The sequence below is a fragment of the Ranitomeya imitator genome, chromosome 1, assembly GCF_032444005.1.
Source record: "Ranitomeya imitator isolate aRanImi1 chromosome 1, aRanImi1.pri, whole genome shotgun sequence".
Classification (NCBI taxonomy): Eukaryota; Metazoa; Chordata; class Amphibia; order Anura; family Dendrobatidae; genus Ranitomeya; species Ranitomeya imitator.
The window spans coordinates 1,024,578,804-1,024,599,216 of NC_091282.1; the positions used below are offsets into that span (position 1 = coordinate 1,024,578,804).

The following is a 20,413-nucleotide window of genomic DNA, read 5'->3' on the forward strand; positions in this document are numbered from 1 at the left end:
AGATAGCGGTGTGCGTTCAGTGTTTACGTATGCCGCGATCTCCTGGGAGCGTCACTCTGTGGGGTCCATACTGCGCCGGTGCTTGCGCAGTCTATAAGGGCTTCGGACAGAGTGACGCTCCCAGCGAGATAGATAGATATAGATAGATATAGATAGATATAGATAGATATAGATAGATATAGATAGATATAGATAGATATAGATAGATATAGATAGATATAGATAGATATAGATAGATATAGATAGATATAGATAGATATAGATAGATATAGATAGATATAGATAGATATAAATAGATATCACATATATAGTACTGTACATATATATATGTGTATATATATAGTACTGACAAAAAGTTTAAACACACTTTCTCATTTAAAGATTTTCTTTATCGCCTCTCATTGGGGGACACAGGAACCATGGGTGTATGCTGCTGCCACTAGGAGGCTGACACTATGCAAATAAAAAAGTTAGCTCCTCCTCTGCAGTGTACACCCCACCGACTGGCATTATACTCTTCAGTTTAGCTTAGTGTGAGTAGGAGGTGGACACGGGTCTTTCATTAGACCCTTATCTACCTCAATGTGCGTCGTTTTCTTTCAGTTTCCTCGGAGGGATACAGGGTGAACAGTCACACCTGTATTCCCACAAACGGACTATGAGTACGGTGTGTACTGCCACCCCGTATCCTCATAGATCCCTCACCAGGACCAAGATCCTGGCACACCAGCGTGCTCAGAAGTCCGGTCCTGGCTCCGTCCCCCACCCACTCGCCCACCAGAGCCTGTCGGTTGGAGGAGACGAGGACGTCCATCAGCCCTGGATGTCTCACCCTCTTTTAAGGTTAGTACGGCGTGGGATGTTTTTTAGGTGAGTATTTCCCCTATCCCATCCCAGATCCTTGTTAGGGGGGGGATTCTTGTTAAGGGCTCCCAGACGGTGACCCTCTCTTACCCGGTCATCGCCTGTATCCTTGCGGCGCGGTCGATATTTTATCGGTTCCTGGAGTTCCAGCATTTTCCCCATTCTGCAAGGGCCTTCTGCTCCAGCGCGGGGCCCTTTTCTGGCCGCAGCGCTCTCACCCGTGACCAGCACCTTCTTTCTTGGCAGCTTTTGGCTGCTGTTCGCTCCTTTCCGCGGCGCACTATCAGCGCTGCGGTTTTTCACTGGGCACAGTCCTCGGCGCAGCAGCCCTGCAGTCTATCGCGCTGCTTATCGCTGCAGCGCATTGCTCCGGCGCCGCAGGAGGTGGATCTGCGGCGCCCTTCAGCGGCGCAGCCTGGCAGGCTGCGGCGTCTGTGCCGCCAGCCTCCCGTCGCGGCGCACTGCTCCGGCGCCGCAGGAGGTGGATCTGCGGCGCCCTTCAGCGGCGCAGCCTAGCAGGCTGCGGCGCCTGTGCCGCCAGCCTCCCGTCGCGGCGCATAGCTCCGGCGCTCTATACCGGCGCCGCGGCTCGTTTCCCGGCCGCCGGTTCCTAATTTAGGCCCCGGCTTCAGCCGGGGCCTACTTCCGGTCTTCGGATCTGTCACTTCCGCTTCTGCGGGCGGGCTTTTTCCCGCCCGACATACTATGACCTGCCAACCGGCGCCTCTGCGTCTAGCTCCGCCCCCTTCCTCGTGGGACACTCGTCTGGTGTGAGCATCGCTTCACACCACAGCAGCAGCCCTTGCAGTGCCTCACGCAGCGCGCCACGCTCCTTCGCCCGCATCTTCTGTGAGCTCGGCACCAGGGGATTTCTCCACCAAGGACAAGTGGGACATCTTCCAGGACCGGGTCCGTGAGTAGCTGCACTGCAGTCTGACACCCCCCTCTGCCCACTGTCCCCTAACCAACTGGCATCTTCAGGGTCCCTCAAAATGTCTTCCTCTAAAGGGGGCCGCTCTCGCCCCCCTACTTCTTCATCTACTACCTTAGTCACGTACTTTGCATGTTCGTCCTGTAACAGCAAACTTCCCTCAGGTCAGTCCTCCCCGCTGTGTCAGTCCTGCAGCAACCCGATTGCTCCCACCGCCCAGGATCCCCCGGCTGTTCCGCCCGAGAGTGATCCCCCCCATCCCAGGCTGGGCCGCTTCTCTGTCACAATCGGTGGCCGATTTAACACGGGTGTCTCAAACCCTGGTGTCCGCGCTGGATCGGTTACCCCTGCAGACCCCTGCAGTGGCCAGCGGGTCGCAGGAACCGCCGCCCGAGCCCTCCTTGATTAGCCACAAAAGGTCCAGACAGGAACGTCGGTCTGAGTCCTCTTCGCGTTCCATCTCGCCGCACGGCCCTCCCCCGCGGTTGGTGTCGCACCGTTCCTCCTCCCCTGAGTCAGGCGAGGCTTTATCTGATGCGCCCTCAGAGGAGATGTCGGAGTTGGATCCTAGCCAAATCGCCACCATGAGTGAGTCGGTCCAGAACCTCATTCGGGCTATAAACCAAACCTGTGGCATTAAGGATCCCTCTACGGAACCCGCAGATTAGGCGGTTTCGTTTAGACGGGCCAAACCACCTTCAAAATTTTTTGCCCCTCATCCTGAATTCGAGGAAATCCTGGCCAGAGAGAGAGAGAATCCGACCAGACGTTTTCAGAGGGGAAAACGCCTGGGGGTGTTATATCCTTTTTCACCAGATCTTACCGCCAATTGGACGGTCTCTCCCTCGGTGGATCCACCTGTGTCCAGGCTGTCCACCAACACGGTGCTCCCACTGTCCGGCGGAGCGTCTCTGAAGGATTCTAACGACAGAGTTATAGAATCCTTCGCAAAATCTGCCTTCGAAGCGGCTTCAGCAGCGCTATGCCCGGCCTTTGCTTCCACTTGGGCCTCAAAATCCATCTCAAAATGGGCCAAGGATATGCGGCGAGGTATCCTGGACGGGGCTCCTCCGCGCAATTAGCGGAACTTGCCAACCAGATTTCCCACGCTGGTGAATACCTGGTTTCCGCCTCCCTGGATGTCGCCTCTTGTGCGGCTCAGGCTTCCAGCAATGCCGTTGCCATCCGCCGGACCGTTTGGCTCAAGGCCTGGCAGGCGGACTTGTCCTCCAAAAAGTCCCTCACTAGTCTGCCCTTCCAGGGCTCTCGTCTCTTTGGTTCCCAGCTGGACCAGATCATTAAGGACGCCACTGGGGGCACAAGTTCCCTTCTCCCCCAGGCTAAACCTCGTCGCCCTCCTCCTAGACGGCAGTTTCGCTCGTTCCGGCCTTTTCGTCGCTTCGCTGCGTCAAACTCCTTTTCCCAGCAGCAACAGAGGCCACAGGCACGTCAAGAGAAGAAGGCGGTGTCCTTCAGGCCCACTCCGTCCTGGCGTCCTCGCTATTCCCAGGGTAGATCGTCCAGGCCCAGGACTGGAAGATCCACTTCCGCATGACTCTCGGCAAGACTCCAGCCCAACTCCCAGGTTGGGGGGCCGTCTTCTCCGTTTCAGGGACGTCTGGATTTCCGCAGTAGAGGATGCATGGGTCAGGGAAGTTGTGTCTTCGGGATACAAAATAGAGTTCGCCTCCCGACCCAGAGATCGTTTCTTCCAATCTCGTCCTCCAAAAGATCCCGCTTTGGTTCCGGGCTTCTTCGCAGCCATCGCTTCTCTGCTCAAATCCGGGGTAATCATTCCCGTCCCAGAAAAGGAACGGTACACGGGTTTCTACTCGAACCTCTTTGTGGTACCGAAAAAAGACGGCAAGGTTCGTCCCATTCTGGACCTCAAATTGTTGAACAGGAGGGTTCGCCTGAGACACTTCAGGATGGAATCCCTTCGTTCAGTAATTGCTTCCATGGAGGCTCAGGAATTTCTATGCTCTATAGATATCCAGGACGCCTACCTACATGTTCCAATATTTCCCGGACATCACCGTTTCCTGCGCTTCGCAGTGCAACAAGATCATTTTCAGTTCGTCGCCCTGCCGTTCGGTCTCGCAATCGCGCCAAGGGTGTTCACGAAAATCATGGCGGCGCTGATGGCCATTTTGAGAGTCAGAGGCTTGGTTCTGTTTCCATACCTCGACGACATCCTCATCAAGGCTCCGTCCTTTGCTCAGGCCCACGAAAGCTTGTCCATTGTTCTCGACACCTTATCCCGTTTCGGATGGCTGGTCAACCGGAAGAAGTCCTGCCTTATTCCTTCTCAGCGCATCATCTTTCTGGGCATGCTCTTCGACACTCGTCAGTCCAGAGTCTTCCTTCCCAAGGACAAGAGATCCACCCTTTGTCGGGACATTCTCTTGCTCCAGGGTCCTCGGCCTCCCTCCCTCCGATCGGCCATGAAGGTTCTGGGGAGGATGGTAGCTACCTTGGAAGCGATTCCCTTCGCCCAATTCCATTCTCGACCCCTTCAGCAAGCCATTCTGTCTCAGTGGGACAGGTCGGTCTTCTCCCTGGATCGGCCGATCAGACTCTCCTTTCGGGTCAAGCGGTCTCTCAACTGGTGGCTGACGTCTCCTCTCATCTCCCAGGGCAGGTCCTTCCTTCCGGTTCACTGGCAGGTGGTGACAACGGATGCCAGCCTGATCGGCTGGGGTGCGGTTTTTCGCCACCTGACGGTTCAGGGCCGTTGGTCGCTGCAGGAGTCCGCGCTGCCGATCAACGTCCTCGAAATTCGGGCCATCTTTCTGTCCCTCCGCCATTGGGAAAGGATCCTCAGGGGCCTTCCAGTCCGGATCCAGACGGACAATGCCACGGCTCTGGCATATGTCAACCATCAGGGGGGGACTCGGAGCTCCTTGGCCCTTGCCGAGGTGTCCAAGATCCTCCTTTGGGCAGAGGCAACGGTTCCGGTGATATCCGCGGTGCATATCCCCGGCGTAGAAAACTGGGCCGCCGACTTCCTCAGCCGCGAGGGTCTCGCGGCAGGGGAATGGTCCCTGCATCCGGAGGTCTTCCATCAGATTTGTCTTCGATGGGGAACTCCGGATGTGGATCTCACGGCGTCTCGGATCAACAGGAAGGTTCCACAATTCGTCTCCAGGTCACGCGATCCTCTCGCAGTGGGCGTCGATGCTCTGGCCATTCCTTGGTCACAGTTCGAGCTGCCCTATCTGTTCCCACCCCTTCCATTACTTCCCAAACTGTTGAAGAAGATCAAAGCGGAAGGGGTGCCGGTCATCCTGATCGCCCCGGATTGGCCCAGGAGAGCTTGGTTCGCGGAGCTCGTCAACCTTCTCGCGGACGCTCCCTGGTGCCTTCCAGACAGGCCCGATCTGCTGTCCCAGGGTCCGATCTGCCACCCGAATTCTCGGTCGCTCAGTTTAACGGCGTGGCTGTTGAGACCGCGGTTCTAAGAGCGTCCGGCCTTTCGGACCGGGTGATTCACACCATGATTCAGGCTCGGAAGCCTTCGTCTTCCAGGATCTACTACCGCACCTGGAAGGCCTACTTCCGTTGGTGCGAGTCCAACCGCGTGCCGCCTATGGTTTTTTCCCTGCCTTCTCTTTTGGCCTTCCTTCAGGCAGGACTGGATTCGGGCCTGGCTCTTAGTTCCCTGAAGGGTCAGGTCTCTGCGCTTTCCATCCTCTTTCAGAAGACCTTGGCCTCTCGGCCACAGATTAAGACCTTCTTTCAGGGGGTAGCCCACGCCGTCCCGCCGTACAGGGCCCCTGTGGAGGCATGGGACCTAAACCTGGTACTGGACGTTTTGAAGGTTTCTCCCTTTGAACCTCTTAGGGAGATTCCTCTATCAGTTTTATCTTGGAAGGTGGCCTTTCTTGTGGCCATCACGTCCATTCGCCGCGTTTCCGAGCTGGCGGCACTGTCTTGCCGCCCTCCGTTTTTGGTTATTCACCAGGACAAGGTGGTCTTCCGACCTCCACCTTCTTTTCTTCCTAAGGTGGTTTCAACGAGGACATCGTTCTACCTTCCTTTTGTCCAGCTCCGACTCATCCTCTGGAGCGATCGTTGAACAAGCTGGACCTAGTCAGGGCAGTGAGGATTTATCTGGATAGAACATCCTCTTTCCGGAAGACGGATTCATTTTTCGTCATTCCTGATGGCACGCGCAGAGGCCAGCCGGCTTCTAAAGCGACTATTGCTCGCTGGATCAGAACGGCAATTTTGGAGGCTTACCGGGTCAAGAACAGAGTGCCCCCTCCTGGGATTAAGGCTCACTCTACCCGGGCAGTCGGCGCCTCCTGGGCGGTGCACCACAGGGCTTCCGCCCTACAGCTTTGCAAAGCGGCAACTTGGTCTTCCATCCACACGTTCGCCAAATTTTACAAGGTCCATACCTACGCATCGGCGGACGCCAGCCTAGGCAGAAGGATCCTGCAGGCGGCAGTGGTGAGTCCTCTGACCTGATGGAAGTCTGTTTTCCCGCCCTTGGGACTGCTTTGGGACGTCCCATGGTTCCTGTGTCCCCCAATGAGAGGCGATAAAGAAAACAGGATTTTTGGTTGCTTACCGTAAAATCTGTTTCTTGAAGCCTCCATTGGGGGACACAGCTCCCTCCCAATGTTTTCTGTTGTTATCTGTTCTATGACTGTTCTCACGTTACAGTTCTCAAGTTTGTGGTTATGGTTTTTCAACCTTGTTTCATTATCTCCTACTGCTTTCTCACTAACTGAAGAGTATAATGCCAGTCGGTGGGGTGTACACTGCAGAGGAGGAGCTAACTTTTTTATTTGCATAGTGTCAGCCTCCTAGTGGCAGCAGCATACACCCATGGTTCCTGTGTCCCCCAATGGAGGCTTCAAGAAACAGATTTTACGGTAAGCAACCAAAAATCCTGTTCTGTATTTTCATAACTATGAAAATTGTACATCCACACTAAAGGCATCAAAACTATGAATTAACACATGTGGAATTATATACTTAACAAAAGTGTGAAACAACTGAAATTATGTCTTATATTCTAGGTTCTTCAAAGTAGCCACCTTTTGCTTTGATTGCTTTGCACACTCTTGGCATTCTCTTGATGACCTTCAAGAGGTAGTCACCGGGAATGGTTTTCACTTCACAGGTGTGCCCTGTCAGGTTTTAATAAGTGGGAATTCTTGCCTTATAAATAGGGTTGGGACCATCAGTTGTGTTGTGCAGAAGTCTGGTGGATACACAGCTGATAGTCCTACTGAATAGACTGTTAGAATTTGTATTATGGCAAGAAAAAAGCAGCTAAGTAAAGAAAAACGAGTGGCCATCATTACTTTAAGAAATGAAGGTCAGTCAGCCCTAAAAATTGGGAAAACTTTGAAAGTGTCCCAAAGTGCAGTTGCAAAAACCATCAAGCGCTACAAAGAAACTGTCTCACATGAGGACCGCTCCAGGAAAGGAAGAACAAGTCACCTCTGCTTCTGAGGATAAGTTTATCCGAATCACCAGCCTCAGAAATCGCAGGTTAACAGCAGCTCAGATTAGAGACCAGGTCAATGCCACAGAGTTCTAGCAGCAGACCCATCTCTACAACAATTGTTAAGAGGAGACTTTGTGCAGCAGGCCTTCATGGTAAAATAGCTGCTAGGAAACCACTGTTACGGACAGGTAACAAGCAGAAGAGACTTGTTTGGGCTAAAGAACACAAGGAATGGACATTAGAACAGTGGAAATCTGCGCTTTGGTCTGATGAGTCCAAATTTGAGATCTTTGGTTCCAACCACCGTGTCTTTGTGCGACGCAGAAAAGGTGAACGGATGGACTCTACATGTCTGGTTCCCACCGTGAAGCATGGAGGAGGAGGAGGTGTGATGGTGTGGGGGGGGGGGGCTTTGCTGGTGACACTGTTGGGGATTTATTCAAAATTGAAGGCATACTGAACCAGCATGGCTACCACAGCATCTTGTAGTGGCATGCTATTCCATCCGGTTTGCGTTTAGTTGGACCATCATTTATTTTTCAACAGGACAATGACCCCAAACACACCTCCAGGCGGTGTAAGGGCTATTTGACCAAGAAGGAGAGTGATGGGGTGCTACGCCAGATGACCTGGCCTCCGCAGTCACCAGACCAGAACCCAAGCGAGATGGTTTAAGGGGAGCTGGACCGCAGAATGAAGGCAAAAGGGCCAACAAGTGCTAAGCATCTCTGGGAACTCCTTCAAGATTGTTGAAAGATCATTCCCAGTGACTACCTCTTAAAGCTCATCAAGAGAATGCCAAGAGTGTGCAAAGCAGTCATCAAAGCAAAAGGTGGCTACTTTGAAGAACCTAGAATATAAGACATATTTTCAGTGGTATCACACTTTTTTAGGTATATAATTCCACATGTGTTAATTCATAGTTTTGATGCCTTCAGTGTGAATGTATAATTTTCATAGTCATGAAAATATAAAAAAACCTTTAAATGAGAAGGTGTCCAAACTTTTGGTCTGTGATAGATAGATATATATATATATATATATATATATATATATATATATATATATATATATATATATATATATATATATATATATATATTTTCAATAAAATAAAGTGAGCACGTAAACAGAATATAACTCTAAGTAAATCAAACATCTGTAAAATCAAACTGTCCACTTAAAATGCAACACTGTTTGACAATCAATTTCACATGCTGTTCTGCAAGTTTAATCGACAACTGATAGAAATTGTTGGCAATTATCAAGACACTCAATGAAGGAGTGGTTCTGCAGGTGTGGGGCCACAGACCACATCTCAGTACCAATGCTTTCTGACTGATGTTTTGGTCACTTTTGAATGTTGGTTGTGCTTTCACACTCGTGGTATCATGAGACTGACTCTACAACCCACATAAGTGGCTCAGGTAGTGCAGCTCATCCAGGATGGCACATCAATGCGAGCTGTGGCAAGAAGGTTTGCTGTGTCTGTCAGCGTAGTGTCCAGAGGCTGGAGGCGCTATCAGGATACAGGCCAGTAGACCAGGAGATGTGGAGGGGGCCATAGGAGGGCAACAATCCAGCAGCAGGACCGGTACCTCAGCCTTTGTCCAGGATTTGGCGGATGCTTTAGTCCAGGTCTGGGAGGAGATCCCTCAGGAGACCATCCGCAGCCTCATCAGGAGCATGCCCAGGCATTGTATGGAGGTCATACAGGCACATGGAGGCAACACACACAACTGAACATAATTTCTTTGTCTTGAGGCATTTCCACTGAAGTTGGATCAGCCTGTAACTTCATTTTTCCACTTTGATTTTGAGCATCATTCCACCTCCAGACCTCTGTGGGATATTAGTTATGATTCACATTGATCACTTTTATGTTTTAATGTTCTCATTTTTTTTTTTTTTTCACTCTTTGCAGAGCTAAAAAGTTAGACTCATTACATATGGCACAGTTTACATTATAATGGGTTAATTTCTTTCATGCTAGGTTCTCGTGTGCTGATATTCAGCCAAATGACAAGAGTCTTAGATATCTTAGAAGATTATTGCATGTGGAGAAATTATGAATACTGCCGCCTGGATGGACAAACGCCACATGATGAAAGACAAGTGAGTATTTGTCTGTTTCAGCTAATATTACAATAATAGAACCGAGCTCTAATGTATGTATTTCACAGGAATCTATCTTGGCTTACAATGCTCCCGGTAGTTCTAAATTCATTTTTATGTTGAGCACACGTGCTGGAGGACTTGGAATCAACCTTGCTACAGCTGATGTTGTTATCATATATGATTCTGACTGGAACCCCCAAGTTGATCTTCAGGCTATGGTATGTGTATCCAATTTATTGTAGACTGTTTTTCATTTTGGCTTGGTGGTAGTAAATAATTCTCATGTGTGAGTGGATGGTCCTCAAAACCAGTGTTCCCCCACCTTCGTTCCTCAAGTCCCACCAGCAGATCATGTTTTCTGGATTGCCTTAGTATTCCTGATCTGTTGGTTGGCCCTAAGGACTCTTCCACCATTAGCAGACTCATATTCTGAGTGTCGACTGTGAATGATGTGCTTGTATCACTATTCCTCCCCATTCATGAATATAGAATAAGTCAACTATACTCCTAGCCAGCTGTTACAGAACATGCACAGTTTGGCAGATTATTTCAGCAAGCAGAATAGATATGGGGATGTGGTGGTTTTGATTTTGAGCGCTCCCAATGATCAGCTGCTCGGCGCCGCAGCTGCTTGTTGCATGTGCATGGAGAGCCTGTGTGTTGACTGCCACACAGCCGTGTCACAGGCATCTGCGGTGCCGAACAGCTGCTCATCGGGAGCGCGCCAGGTAACCAATGCAGCTATTCGGGAAGCGCTATAGCTATTCAGATAAGGACTTATCCAAAGCTATTCGATCAATCCTACTGCCTGTACTCATTTATAGCTGACATCTAAACAAAAGCAAGATTCAAATTACAACAGTTTAACCATTAAGGCCTCTTTCACAATTCCATCTTTCAGCTCCCATCACAATCCGTCTTTTTTTGAGAATGCAGGGTCCTGCATTTTCTCAGACTTGTATTAGCGACAGATTGTGACGGATTGCCATCCGTTTCATCCGTCTTTCACTGGATCCTGCATAAAAAACGGTCCGTCGGGCAGAGAAAACGTTCAGAGGAACGTTTTTTCTGCACGTCGGAAAATCGGTCAGCGACGCATCCTGCACTGCCCGTCACTGGCTACAATAGAAGCCTATGGGCGCAGGATGCGTCACTGCCTGTGGAAAGCAGGAATCCAGCGACTGGTACCGCCTTTTCAAAGAGAGCATGCGTGGAAGAATTTCCCGTCAGGGAAATTCTCGCTCGCTCTTTCTCTTTTTTACTATTGATGCTGCCTATGCAGCATCAATAATAACAAGATATAATGTTAAAAAAAAATGAAAAAAAAAAAAAAAAATCGCAATATTCTCACATACCGGTGTTATCGCGCAGCGTCACCGATGTTCCCGGCAGCTAGCGTTACTTCCTAGTAATACATTGCAAAATCTCGTGAGAAGTCGCAATGTGTTACTAGGAACGCTAGCTGCCGGGAGCATCACTGCGTGGGAACGCCAGTAGGTGAGAATACTGCAGGGTTTGTTTTTTTTTTTTTTTAAAACCTGGTTTGTGTTGTGTGCATTTTCGCAGTGGAAAACTGCTGCGAAGACGCATACACAACAGGTGCACATAGGCTCGACGGGTCCGTCAGAAAGATGGGCCCAGTGCACACGTTTTCCACAATCTGCACAGGATCTGTCATTTCAACGTCTTGACGGATCCTGTGCTGATTTGGAAGACGGAAGTGTGAAAAGCCTAAAGCCGATGCTAGTTGTGACAGCGATATGTAACCCCTTAATCCCATATGACGTTCTATCCCATCGAGGTGACCTGGGACTTAATTCCCAGTGACGGGATAGTTAACGTCATATGCAATCGGCCGCGCTCATGGGGGGGAGCGTGGCCGGGTGTCAGCTGACTATCGCAGCTGACATCCGGCACTATGTGCCAGGAGCAGTGCCGACACATTAACCCCCGGCACACTGCGATAAAACATGATTGCAGCATTCCAGGGGCATAGGGAAGCATCGCGCAGGGAGGGGGCTCCCTGCAGGCTTCCCTGAGACCCTCGGTACAAGGCGATGTGCTCACCTTGTACCGAGCGTAACCTCCCTGCAGACCCTGATCCAAAATGGTCGCGGGGCTGCATTCGGGTCCTGCAGGGAGGTGGCTTACCAAGCGCCTGCTCAGAGCAAGCGCTGGTAAGCCTGCAGCCCTGCATGTCAGATCGCTGATCTGACACAGTGATGTGCAGAGTGTCAGATCACCGATCTGTCACTATATAGTGATGTCCCCTCCTGGGACAATGTGGTGATTAAAAAAAAAAAAAAAAATCCTAAATAAAGAGAAGAAAATATATTGTTTCCATAAATACATTTCCTTAAATAAAAAAAAATAAAAGCACACATTTAGTATCTCAGCGTCTGTAACAACCCAACCTATAAAACTGTCCCACTAATTAACCCATTCAGTGAACACCGTAAAAAGAGGCAAAAAACGCTTTATCATACCGGCGAACAAAAAGTGAAAACATGCAATCAAAAAGACGGATATAAATAACCATGGTACCGCTGAAAACGTCATCCTGTCCCGCAAAAAATGAACTGCCATACAGCATCATCAGCAAAAAAATAAGTTATAGTCCTCAGAATAAAGCGATGCCAAAATAATAATTTTTATATAATATAGTTTTTATCGTATAAAAGCGCCAAAACCTAAAAAATGATATAAATGAGGTATCGCTGTAATCGTTCTGACCCGAAGAATAAAAGTGCTTTATCCATTTTACCAAACATAAAACAGTATAAAGGCCCCCCACAAAAGAAATTCATGAATATCTGGTTTTTGGTCATTCTGCCTCACAAAAATCAGATTAAAAAGTGATCAAAAAATGTCACGTGCCCGAAAATGATACCAATAAAAACGTCAACTTGTCCCGCAAAAAACAAGACCTCACATGACTCTGTGGACCAAAATGTGGAAAAACTATAGCTCACAAAATGTGGAGACGGAAAAACTATTTTGCAATAAAAAGCGTCTTTTAGTGTGTGACAACTGCCAATCATGAAAAAAAAAAACCCCCATAAAAGTAAATCAACCCCCCCTCACCCCCCCTTTCATCGCCCCCTTTGTTAGGGAAAAATAGTAAAATTAAAAAAAAAATGTATTTTTATTTTCCCATTAGGGTTGGGGGTGTGTTGGAATTGGGGGTGTGGCTAGGTTGGGATTAGGGTTAGGGGTGTGTTTGGGTTAGAAGTGTGGTTAGGGTTACCGTTGAGATTAGGGTTAGGGGTGTGTTTGGATTAGGGTTTCAGTTATAATTTTGGGGTTTCCACTGTTTAGGCACATCAGGGGCTCTCCAAACACGACATGGCGTCCGATCTCAATTGCAGCCAATTCTGTGTTGAAAAAGTAACAGTGCTCCTTCCCTTCCGAGCTTTCCCGTGCGCCCAAACAGGGGTTTACCCCAATAATATGAGGTATCGGCGTACTCAGGAAAAATTGGACAACAACTTTTGGGGTCCAATTTCTCTGGTTACCCTTGGGAAAATAAAAATTTGAAATGTTACTTAAGTATTTTGTGACATCTCTGTGATTTTAAGGGCATAAAAATTCAAAGTTGGAAAATTGCGAAATTTTTCAAAGTTTCCGCCAAACTTCCGTTTTTTTTTTCCACAAACGCAGGTAATATCAAAGAAATTTTACCACTATCATGAAGTACAATATGTCACAAGAAAACAGTGTCAGAATCACCGGGATCCATTGAAGCGTTCCAGAGTTATAACCTCATAAAGGGACAGTGGTCAGAATTGTAAAAATTGGCCTGGTCACTAATGTGCAAACCACCCTTAAGGCTTAAGGGGTTAAAAGAAAGCTATTAACCTGCAAATATGGGGTTAATACTCAGTTTAGTAGAGTTCTAAATTTTACCCGTGCTGGCACTTAAACCCCCACTGTGGGAGGAAATAAACTATATGCATCCCGGCCGTGTTTGGGTGTCATCATTCTGTATAGAGAGCAATGCCTGTAACAGCGACCGACAGCCGCTCAGCTTTGGGGTCGGCTGTCAGTCAGTCCCAGGGGTTAGGCTACCGCTGCTGATATCTTTACAAAATGAACCTGAATGCTGCCAGGAATAAAGGTGATTAGCTTCTTCGGGGGTAGGGTGGGGCTAGTTGCCAGCACGTACTCATAGCATATTTGCAGGTTAATGGTGTCTCTTCACATGACTGGTTACCTTTTTAAGAGGTTTGAAGGAGTCGGCTTCAGAGGCCCAATCTCCTACACTCCTGTCCTCCAACCCCTTACCCCTGCAGTGTGATAGCTGGGTACTGATGGGTTGTCGTGGCAACCAGGAACCCACCGCCATTCACTGTAGACTACAATAATCTAGAAAAGGCAATTAAGTGATTGCAGTTTACTTAGAAAAAAAAGTCTACCGGTAGACATGGAAGTTTTGCCACCCTTTTCCCTCTTTAAAAGTATTAAACGTATACATTTCATATTGAGGCATCCATCAGTCTGATCAAAATATAAAGGTATTAATGCTGACAGTAAACTGTAAAGCCGAGCATAGCCACAGAAATGCAGTTTTTGTATTTTGGTCTCTGCACCTCCACAAATACAACAAAAAGTGCTCAAAACATTTCATTAGATGAATTCCGAACTGTATCAATAAAAATGTCACTTCGCAAAACTGCAGTTGACAGAAAAATAATGTTGCGGAAGTGAATTGTTGTCATTTTATTTATTTTTTTGCTTGTACTGGAGTTTTTGTGCGATGCGATCACAATTGGAATATTTTGGTGTCATTGAAAAGGCCAACTCGTCCTGCACATAAAGACTCTCATACGGCTATGTGGACAGAAAAAGCTTTGTCTATTAGTTAACCTTCCAACTGCAGATAATTTTCACTGGTTTTTCCTCCTACTTAGAGCTGTTACATAGTTTACAAAATGTGTCACCCAAATGTGAAATATGTGAAAAAGATCTAAATTGTGTGAACCCCAAATGGCACCAATAAGCTACAACTTCGCTCGGGGAAAACCAGGCCTCATACAGCGGTCAACTTAAAATTATGGCTCTCGGCATATGGCACCCGAAGTCCTCATCCCAAGTCACCAATGGGTTAACTGTTTGAGTCTTTCATACATGAAAACATGTTTCACATTTGGTTTTCCTACCACATTTTTTAGGATAGAGCACACAGAATTGGGCAGACGAAAACCGTGAGGGTGTTCAGGTACATAACGGACAACACTGTTGAAGAACGTATTGTGGAGCGAGCAGAGATGAAGCTGCGTTTGGACTCCATAGTTATTCAACAAGGTAAGTCTCTTGTGTTTTGTCTGATTTCGCAGGAAGCACACACATGGCACTGCTATAACTTCAGATTGTTTGTGTGCTATTAGATGGCAGGTTACAGGGGACCGGACAGATCCACGGGCATAATGTATCACACTGGCTGTATGATTTCTGTTATATGTTTAATAGTGATGAGCAAATATACTCGTTACTCGGGATTTCCGGAGCATGCTTGGGGGTCCTCCGTGTATTTTTTTTAATGCTCGGAGATTGTTTCTTTCTCGCCTCATTGGGGGACATGGGTAACGATGGGTGTATGCTGCTGTCACTAGTAGGCTGACACTATGCAAATAAAGAAGTAGCTCCTCCCCGGCACTATACACCCTCCGACAGGCACCAGGCAACTTTGTTTTTGCTTAGTGTCTGTAGGAGACGGACCTGGATCTAACCCCAGATCCGCATTTCTTTTTACAGGGATTTGTTTTGTTTATTAACCTTTTCCCTTTTTTTCAAACTCTTCTCCTTCGCCTCATTGGGGGACACAGACCATGGGTGTATGCTGCTGCCACCAGGAGGCTGACACTAAGTAATACAAAGAAAGTGATCTCCTCCCCTGCAGTATACACCCTCCTGCTGGCTCTCAGCTAACCAGTTCTTGCTTAGTGTCCGTAGGAGGCACACGGACGGGTCTGCTATTCAGACCCAAAGAACTTTTTACTTTTACCTTTTACAATGGACGAATGGGGCGACGGATTCTTTCATGTTCCACTCTCCCCGAACCAACAACAGGCGAGCACGGGAGTTTTATCTCTCCGTATCCTCTCCTGCGACGTGGGAAGCCACTGCCTGAGCTGATTCTAGGGGCGACGGGCCCCTTCAAGGGCACCGAGCTCCCCCCTCCCTTATCAGACGAGCACTGGAATGTCACCTCCAGTATCCTCTTCTGCAGCCAGGCCTATTGCCGGACATTCAGCCCTGCCCACCATGTCTTGCCCTCGGCTGTTCAGAGGCACCTTCCAGCGTGGCGTCCGAGCAGCCCCCACAGCACCACCACTATTAAAAGCGGATGGTACAGGGAGGCGGACGGTTCCTCTCCACCTCCCTGCTAGGGGGACGATGGATTGAGGACTTTTCTTATCCCTGCACCGTCCAAACAGCAGCAACAGCACAGGATCTTTTCTACCTTCTGACCTGCTGAACAAAGCTGCATACTGGGGTAAGTGCCGGGACTCGAGCAGTTGGAGGGCTCTGCGCATCCGGCGTTTTTTTCCCTCGTTCGGCGCCGGCTGGCTGCAAAAATTTAGCCCCCGGCTTCGGGTTTTGTGTAGGCCGCAACCTGGAACTCCGCCCATGCTAGGCCGCGTTTTAGGCTCCCCCCCCCCCCCGCTCTATTCAGGTGCCTCTCATTCAGGACGAGAGCTCTATTCTCGGCGGCCATCTTCATCCTCCTGCCATTTCCGGACACAAGCTCATCCGGAAGTGGCTGCTGCATCATCGCACCGGCGGTACACAGCACTGAAGACCACGCTATTCCAGAAGGGGGACTCAGAATCTCGGTAAGGAGAATCCTCCCTCCGCACTGCATAAAGGGACTACCGTTCCCTATTTTTAATACTTAAAACCTGCAATCTCTGGTTGTCCTGCAAGCTCCGGTCTTAAAGGCACGGGTCTTAAGGGTACATGTCTGCCTTTAAAGACGCATGCCCAGTAGTCGCTGGGCTTATAGGTATATTTCCAGCTTTCCCCGGCTTCGTAAAAACACATGACCAGCATTCCCTGGTCTTAAAGGTTCCCTACTTTTAAAAGGGGCACGTTACCAGCATTCTCTGCTCTTTAAGTCATGACCAGCCAGAAGTCGGTCACCTTTCCCAGAGTCCTTCGTTCAAATGAGCTCAGGAGCCCGCCTCAGATCCCGGCTCTTCCCAGAGTACCTAGTTCCCCTCAAGGGGCTTCACCTCTGGCGTAATCCTTGAAAAATGCCCCAGTCTTAAAGGCATATGACCAGCATGCCCTGGTCTTACGCACATGGCCAGTATGCCCTGGTCTTAAAGGCACATGACTAGTAGGCCCTGGTTCTTAGAGGCACATGACCATTTAAAGGCACATAAACAGTATGCCCCCCTAAAGGCGCATGACCAGTATTCTCTGGTCTTAAGGGCACATGTTCTTTCCAAAGCTGGTCACCCTATCTGAGCTCTGGAGCCCTCCACCGCTGATCCCAGTTATCTCAGAGTACCTAGTCACCCTCAGTGGACTTTGTCACTAACTGCAACCCATGGTTTCTCTGACAAAGAGATTGAATCCCTCTGTGAACCCTCTGTGGCTCGTAGTGCTCGCAGGACCGATATACATGGTCCCTCTCCTACAATGGGAGCCGTCGGCTAGCAGAGGGCCGCAAGTATTCTAGAAAAATGTACAGGCGTCTAGAAAACGGAAGTTTTCATTTCCTGATCTCTCCCCTAGGATTTGTTGAGAACAACGCTCTGAATATGGATATGGATCAGATATTGCCTTGGATCGCCAGAGCTTCAAAAAAAAAAAAAAGAGGGACTTGCCTACTTATATCAACAAATTGACGAGCGGTTCCCTGGACAGAAGCCGCTACATGGGATGCCATACCTGGTCTGATTTTTTTTTTTTTTTTTTTTTAAAAGGGCGACGGGTCCTTTTAAAGGGCTCCGTTCCACCCCACCCCCCCACCCACCCCAAAACACACGCACACAATCAACAGACGAGCACATGCAGTGTCTCCTCCATGTATCCTCTTCTGCATCCAGGCCTATCGCCAGACAACCTGCCCTGGCGTCCGAGCACCCCCCTTTGTATCACCACTATTTAGCGGCTGATGCAAGAAAGCGGACGATTCCTCCCTGTTAAGAGGATGGTGGATCGAGGGTTCCTTAATTTCTACTCTGCACGACGATGGCAAGAGACTACAGACCCAACCAGCAGTGGAAGCGTTGTCCAGGACAGTCTACATCTAAGTGATTTTGGTTCCAAAAAGGGGGAATCAAAAGTTAAGACCGATCCTGGACCTCAAACTTCTAACAACCTTTGACGAGGTCCTCCTTTTTCAAATGGAGTTCCTCCGCTCAGCCATAACTTCAACAGAAAAATGTGGAGTTTCTGGCATCCATCGAAATTCAGGATTTTTACTCTCACATTCCTATTTTTCCCCTCTACAATAATCTTTCGCCTTCCATTCGCGAACAGCATTTTCAAGTCACGACCTTGCCCTTCGGCCTGGCTACGGCACCAGAGTGGTTGCAAGGGTCATGGCGGCTGTCATGTGCCTCTTGCACCCTAGAAGCATGGTCATCCTGCCCTATTTGGTCGACTTTCTAGCCGCTCTTCCAGGACTACGCTGAGGCGTCTATATCAGGGGTCCCCAACTCCAGTCCTCAAGGCCCACCAACAGGTCATGTTTTCAGGATTTCCTTTGCATAGCACAGGTGATTTATACATATTAGTCCAAACTTAATTTATACAGAACACATAAATACTGAATACAGAGACCTGCCAGATAGTAAGAACAGGCCACAAAAAATGTTCAGTTCAAAGAATTTTTATTTTTACAAAAAGGTGGATAAAACACATCCAAGAGATAAACAAAATACAATACAACGAAAAGTGCCTCTCAACCAATAACTGGTTTAAAGTGCGGTGCATAACTTTTAGGCGATACCCACTTTCAGCTAAATTTAGGAGGTAAGTATTAATTAACTTATATTAGGTATTTCTGACTAAATTTATGTATCCATTGGTCAGCCTAAACCAAACAATCTATTAGGGTGCCAATATGTCACAGCAATATATCCACAAACAGCCATTAAGGCTTGTATGGGATATTGTGTTAGTGCAGATATACCAGACTCATTGTGTAGAAAGCAGCCTATAAGGCTTGTAAGACCTAATAACACATCCAGCTAACTGCATTATAAATGCGGTAACACACAGTGGATAGAATGGCACCCTGTGGCAAACAGACAATCCTGCCAAATGTATGGCTAGCCAAAGATCATAATTACCTGTATGCACCCACGCTAAAGACCAGTGTTCACTGGTGTTACCGCATTTATAATGCAGTTAGCTGGATGTGTTATTAGGTCTTACAAGCCTTATAGGCTGCTTTCTACACAATGAGATCATAATTACCTGTATGCACCCACGCTAAAGACCAGTGTTCACACTGGTCTTTAGCGTGGGTGCATACAGGTAATTATGATCTTTGGCTAGCCATACATTTGGCAGGATTGTCTGTTTGCCACAGGGTGCCATTCTATCCACTGTGTTACCGCATTTATAATGCAGTTAGCTGGATGTGTTATTAGGTCTTACAAGCCTTATAGGCTGCTTTCTACACAATGAGTCTGGTATATCTGCACTAACACAATATCCCATACAAGCCTTAATGGCTGTTTGTGGATATATTGCTGTGACATATTGGCACCCTAATAGATTGTTTGGTTTAGGCTGACCAATGGATACATAAATTTAGTCAGAAATACCTAATAAGTTGATTAATACTTACCTCCTAAATTTAGCTGAAAGTGGGTATCACCTAAAAGTTATGCACCGCACTTTAAACCAGTTATTGGTTGAGAGGCACTTTTCGTTGTATTGTATTTTGTTTATCTCTTGGATGTGTTTTATCCACCTTTTTGTAAAAATAAAAATTCTTTGAACTGAACATTTTTTGTGGCCTGTTCTTGCTATCTGGCAGGTCTCTGTGTATATAGCACAGGTGATGCAATTATTACCTGGGCAAGACTAAGGAAATCCTGAAAACATGACATGTTAATGGGCCTTGAGGACTGGAGTTGGGGACCCCTGGTCTATATCACTTGCAATACCCTCTCACTTGGGCTAGCAGCTAAACTTAGACAAGGCCTTCCTCATTCCCTGCCTAGCAGTTCCTTTTTGAGGATGATCCTGCACAAGAAGGATGGTAATCCTCTCTCGAGTCAAGGTCGTGGCCCTTCAACAGGGAGCTCGTGCACTTGATCACTCATTCACTCGGTTCATTCAATTTGCTAGCAGGGTTCTGGGGAAAAAGACGACAATGGAAGCGGTTTTCTTTCGCTCCGCTCGTTTTCTGCAAGTCAATCAGGCTTTCAAAGGGCAGTCTCTGAGCTCCTTCCTCATCCAGAGCCTTCTCCTGGTCCAATGGCTATTAGGGAATACCAATGCCAGTCTTCTCCCGATCATTGCTCTGGGGATCCGAACGGTACGGCTAATCCTACAGCAGGTCCACTGCCTTCAGGCGGGTCAACCATCCGTCCTCAATGGAATAATACCACGGCTGCGCCATACGTCAACAATCTAGCAGGTACCCACAGTCAAGCGCCATGGCCGAGGTACCTCGCACTCTCTGATGGGCCGAGATCTATCACGGTGATCTCAGCAGTACATATCCCTGGAGTAGAACACTGGGCGGCAGACATTCAGCAGTCAGGGTTTTCTCCTCAAGTGAGTGGGAACTTCTCTCGGAAGTCTTCCATCAGATCTGCCTTCACTGGAGTACTCCAGATGTAGGTCGGATGGCGTCCAAAATTGAACTCCAATGTACTCCAGTTCATGGTTTGACCTCGATCCAAGACCATCGCAGTGATGCTCTGTTCTTCCATGGTACCAATTTCCATAACCCCTCTTCCACTACTTCTGAGATCTTTTTGGAAGCAGGAAGGGCCCCAGTGATCCCGGGACACCCGCACTGACAATGTCAGGTTCTCTCGCTTGCCGTACTAGTATTTTTC

The 20,413-nt window shown here is 48.3% G+C and overlaps 1 protein-coding gene across 1 annotated transcript in view; it reads left to right on the forward strand.

Moving 5' to 3' along the window:
* LOC138656772 (SWI/SNF-related matrix-associated actin-dependent regulator of chromatin subfamily A member 5) overlaps positions 1–20,413 on the forward strand; it is a 77,217-nt gene that overhangs the window by 45,334 nt on the left and 11,470 nt on the right. Inside the window, exons 12-14 of the mRNA XM_069744009.1 lie at positions 9,253–9,374; positions 9,443–9,595; positions 14,549–14,681. Of these exons, the coding sequence (XP_069600110.1) occupies positions 9,253–9,374; positions 9,443–9,595; positions 14,549–14,681 (408 nt within the window). The remainder of the gene's footprint in view (positions 1–9,252; positions 9,375–9,442; positions 9,596–14,548; positions 14,682–20,413) is intronic.